General features: G+C 40.6%; 1 gene segment (V, D, J or C); it reads right to left on the minus strand.

Annotated features, from left to right (window-relative positions):
• Positions 1-4,942: 4,942 nt before the first annotated feature.
• Positions 4,943-5,379, minus strand: LOC132869137 (immunoglobulin heavy variable 1-3-like). The segment is given in 2 exon segments: positions 4,943-5,250; positions 5,334-5,379. Coding segments are annotated over 2 exon segments (354 nt in total).

Consider the following 5,379-nt stretch of genomic DNA (forward strand, 5'->3'; position numbering starts at 1 on the left):
GGTGTGTGTTGTTTGTACTGGGATCTTCTCTGTTCTCCAAAGTTTAACAGAGGCCACATAAATAGAGCAATATCCAGCACTGATACTTGTATTTGCTTATCTGCTGATGATGGGAGGAGAACACATTGAAAAAATTATTTAAATCATGAGGAGGAGATTCATCTAATGGAGAATGTGGGGCTTTTTAATGGAACAAATCTTTTCCATGACAGAAAGCTCTTTACCAACTTTCATTATTTATAAATCAATTATAGAGGGAATTATACATAGAGAGAAACTCACAACAAGGATCAGCAACTAAATTTAGGGCGATAATTATTATTTGTGCTTGAGGACATAAATTCCTGTCCTGCCCACTTCTGCATTTATTTTTCTTTGCAATAATTTCTCACAAATTCTGTTGGTTCTTTTCTCCACAATATAAACACATTACTTCTTTAAACCACAGTGACGTGAATAAGGATGAAGCAGAAAACATGTCATGCAGCATCACCTGAGCTCCCAATACACTGCCATGTTCATGTTTCTGGTCTTTTGTGGTTCCCACAAGCTTCATATCTGACCACATGCTCCTGTGACTTTATTAGAGCTTATTCCCCTCTTGATGCACACCTCAAGTCTGGAATTTCCTAACACTGATTTCTTTGATTCAAAATCAAACATAATTCCAGTCACACTGTTGGACATCAGTCCTCTCTCAGTCCTTTCAATCTCTCAGTCATTTTAACCTCAATATTTTGGGCAGATGTTGTCGAAGTAGAGAAAGAGTGCCTCACAGAGGACTGAAAGCAAAATGAAAAGCATAATTTTCATGATGATGTTGATCATAGGGCGGCATGGTGGTGTTGTGGTTAGCGCTGTCGCCTCACAGCAAGAAGGTCCGGGTTCGAGCCCCGTGGCCAGCGAGGGCCTTTCTGTGTGGAGTTTGCATGTTCTCCCCATGTCTGCGTGTCTATGTGTCAGCCCTGTGATGACCTGGCGACTTGTCCAGGGTGTACCCCACCTTTCGCCCATAGTCAGCTGGGATAGGCTCCAGCTTGCCTGCGACCCTGTAGAACAGGATAAAGCGGCTAGAGATAATGAGATGAGGTGACTGATACTGTATGTGAGTGCTTTCTCTCTTTTAAACCGTGCTGATACAAATGCTCCAATCTGGAATTCAGACTTCCTTCATTTGTATCGCTGCCGAATGTGTGAATGATAATGATTATCAGTGCTTGAGGATATTGGGATCATGAGAATGGAAAAATTCTACTTCTTTTGAAAGTCATGACAAAAAGCTCTCACACATGATGCACAAACTCTGATTTGTTGGGCTTATTATTGTTACTTTATGTGAGAAAATTATAACAAGTTCTTGTGAGTGATATGATTATAATAGTGTGCATAAATGTGCAGCAGTGTTAGTCAGTCCCCCCAGGATTTCGCGGGCCTTTTTTGTGATTGTTGGGGGCTAAAATGTCTGATGTTGCGGGGGGGGGGGCTGTTCCAAAAAATTGCGATGAAAGTTGCAGTGTTTTTTAGGTTTATGTTGCAATTACATTGCGGGAGGAAGTGAAAGTTGCAAGAAATTGTTGCAATTTTCTCTTTTTGTGATTAAAATTGAGTGATATGTTAAATATTAAGTTATTCCCGAAAAACTATTGATTAAAAAAACAAAGACACTGAGAAATGGTCCTATAAACAACTTTACCAATATAAAAGATTACCAGGACTACAAAAATGCAGAAAATAGGCTTTACTTATCCAAATGCACCTGTTGGTTCCAAAGTTAAAGTGCATAGAACCTCACAGCACAACATGAAGTTACCTTAAAATATAATATAAATGCCTCAGCTTTCATGTCAGGAAAAAAAAAAAAAAACTATTAATACTAGTACTGTGTGCAGGCAGTCTCTCCTGAAGACTAAATTAAACAATAATTATAAACTAATAAAATAAATGGCTCAGGCTTCATAGAAGAAAAAAAAATGTGAACAGAATCTCACAGTATGATGCTGAAGCTGCCTAAACAATGAAAAATAAAATACCATTTTGGCAAAAATGTTGGCATCCACTAATTTCTTGTATTAAGTAAAAAAATAATGCAAAGTACACACAGTCCTTCACTGTAAACATAACACACTTTCAGTAACAGAATTTAAGCCTATATAAACACTGACTCGCACATGCTGCTTCTCTTGAATGGAATCACGGAAGTAAGCAGTGTTGCCAGATACTGCTGACGTTTTCCAGCCCAAAATATGTTCAAAACCCGCCAAAATGCACTTGAACCCCCCCAACTGGGCGGGAAACCGCCCAATCTGGCAACACTGGAAGTAAAGCGGAAGATAGTTTGTCGACGTCACCTCAAGACGACGCCAACGATTGGTCAAATTTGCGGGAAAGTTGCGGTGATTGGATATAATTGCAACACCGCCCTGAATTCGCGGGGATTGGTTGAATTTGCGTTGAAGTTGCAAATCGCAACATCACGAAATCCTGGAGGGTCTGAATGTTACACTGTCAAACTCCTTTCTGATATTGCTCCACTATTTGTCGGCGCAGAATTAGGGGGATTGGTGATCCTCTTCCCATCTTTACTTCTGAGAGCCGCTGCACTCCAAGATGCTCTTTTTATACCCAGTCATGTTAATGACCTATTGCCAGTTGACCTAATGAGTTGCAATTTGGTCCTCCAGCTGTTCCTTTTTTGTACCTTTAACTTTTCCAGCCTCTTATTGCCCCTGTCCCAACTTTTTTGAGATGTGTTTCTGTCATGAAATTTCAAATAAGCCAATATTTGGTATCAAATTTCAAAATGTCTCACTTTCGACATTTGATATGTTGTCTATGTTCTATTGTGAATACAATATCAGTTTTTGAGATTTGTAAATTATTGCATTCCATTTTTATTTACAATTTGTACTTTGTCCCAACTTTTTTGGAATTGGGGTTGTACACTGTATGAGGTGTTTTTGTACAGGGATGTTGTTGATTTGTCTCACTGTGGTCTTCGAATGCAGTAATACACAGCTGTGTCTTCACTCTGCATGTTCTGTCCCCGTAAGGTCACAGTGTTACTGGAAGTGTCTTGAGAGACGACAAACTTGTCTTTCAATGAATCTTTCTTGTTAATATTCCCATCATAATAAATGGTGTTGATCCATTCCAAAGATTTTCCTGCAGGTTGTCAAATCCAAGCTGTTCCATAGTGGCTGCTGCTATCAGTGACCGAAGCTCCAGACACTCTACAGGTGAGGGTTAAAGTCTCTCCTGGCTTTATCACCACAGAGTTGCATCATCCATGAGTACAATGACATCGTGGTCCATCTGCACAGAGGAGGACATAAAAAAAGACAATGATGTTTTTCAATGTGCACATGCAAAAATGTTCAAGTGATATTACATGATCTCACTGTGAGACAGATTCCAGAGAGATGTTGCCTGCAATCATCTAGTTTACTGTATTCTGGACCCTTTCCATGCACATAGGAAAAGCCTTTGCGTTGACTTAAGTGAAACTAGTGCTACTAAACATCTGTCAGGCTTGAGAGAATGGGATGAATAGAGCTGGCTAAATCATTTTAAATACATCTAACCCTTGGAAGCACTGTGCTGTTTATGGTTCAAACAATAAATCAGCAGGCTAACTGATCCTAGGGAGTGCAATGCCTGCACATGAATTTACATAAATATGAAGTCATATAATGTCTTCTGTTTTAGTCTTGTCCGTCTATTTCTCGCGTTTGCATTTGTGTAAACTGGGAATCCAAAATGTCACCATATAGCTGATTTGAAAGTGCTCGGAGCATCTGTCAGTGTTTCCCCTACCATTCATATAGTATATAGCACCAAATCACAACAGAACTGGTCTGGACCGTGTTCTTTCAATAAATAATGATGTTATTCATCTCATTTAAGCGAAGACATTTCATTTCATTCTCTTCATCGTCGTGCATCTCTCTGTCTGAAGGGCAGAGCTCCGCACCGACATACACATAAACAAACACGTGAACACACACCTACAGCCAGACAGAGAGTAAACAGAGAGAGAGAGAGAGAGAGAGAGAGAACTGCCTATAAAGCAGACAAAGATAACGTAAACGTCAGCTCCGCAGCCTAAACACTGCCGACTGCCCCACGTAGCCTACTCCTTAGGCCTTGTGGCATGATTAATTTTTTAATTTAACCGATGCATTCACGATCGTTCCATCCCTACCACTGCCTGGTGTGGACCAGTGTAACTGTGGCTCTATGCCTCTCACTCGGTAGTTGCTACCACAAAAGCGGACAGCGAGCAGCTTTCCTCACAGCAGCAGATCAGTAAATTATTGTAACAAAATTACAACAATCGGGATGGACTCGTGGATATTGTCCGGTAGCAGTAGCACAACCATTTAAGCTAACAAACATGCTACGAGTTAACAAGCTTGTAACACATCATATCTGCAGCCATTTCTTCGTTTTTACAAACACCAAGCACCAAACCAACACATATCTTCTTCACTCACGTTCTGCTCTTCCATGAATGAAATGGCTTCCTCGGGGACCCTTCGAGCACGCAAAAACTCATTGAGGTCTGACATTTTCAGTCCGAGTGAGGCTCTCCCCTCCACTCTAGTGCGGAGTGCGCCTCCGTAATTGGTTCCCTACAGGCACCCATACTTCTGAGATTAACGTCAGAATTCTGAGAAAAAAGTCAGAACTCACTTTTTTTTCTCACAGTGGCCCTAATCCTCTTCCGTACTATGTATCTATTTTGAAGAAAAAAAATCTAGTTCAGGCCACTCTAACGTTTGTGTTAAATCCAGAAAAACACATGGATATTTGGAGCACTAAACAGATACAGAGAATGTTTTCCTGTCTATCAATTATAGCTGAAGAAGCTTCAGTTAGTTCAGATACAATCTGTGTCTGGTTTTTGTACAGCTGCTTCCTCAGTTCCAGTCACTGTGTCTGTTCAGGAGCAGTAATAAACCGCAGTGTCCTCTGTCCTCAGACTCTTCGCCTCAAAGTACTGTGTGCTTGCTGGGACGTCTTCTGTCATGGTGAACTCGTTCTTCACAGACTCTGCGTATGTTGCTTGATTTCTGCCTGTATTCATCCAACCAATCCATTCCAGAGCTTTCCCTGATTTCTGTCGTATCCAGTGTAAGAAGTTGCTCATCATTGAATATCCACTTATTTTACAAGAGATCATCACAGTTTCTCCAGGTCTCTTTACCACAGCAGGAGACTGGTCCAATTTGATCTCAGCACTGCAAAAACCTGTTATATAAAACAATCAGAAATAATCATGAACGCATTCAATCATACACTCAGTGGGAAACATCGAAAGAAGTCTCAGAGACCTTGTGTTAACACGAGGATAAAAATGCACTGCTGAATGATGCTCAT

Source organism: Neoarius graeffei, chromosome 20, assembly GCF_027579695.1.
Source record: "Neoarius graeffei isolate fNeoGra1 chromosome 20, fNeoGra1.pri, whole genome shotgun sequence".
NCBI lineage: Eukaryota > Metazoa > Chordata > Actinopteri > Siluriformes > Ariidae > Neoarius > Neoarius graeffei.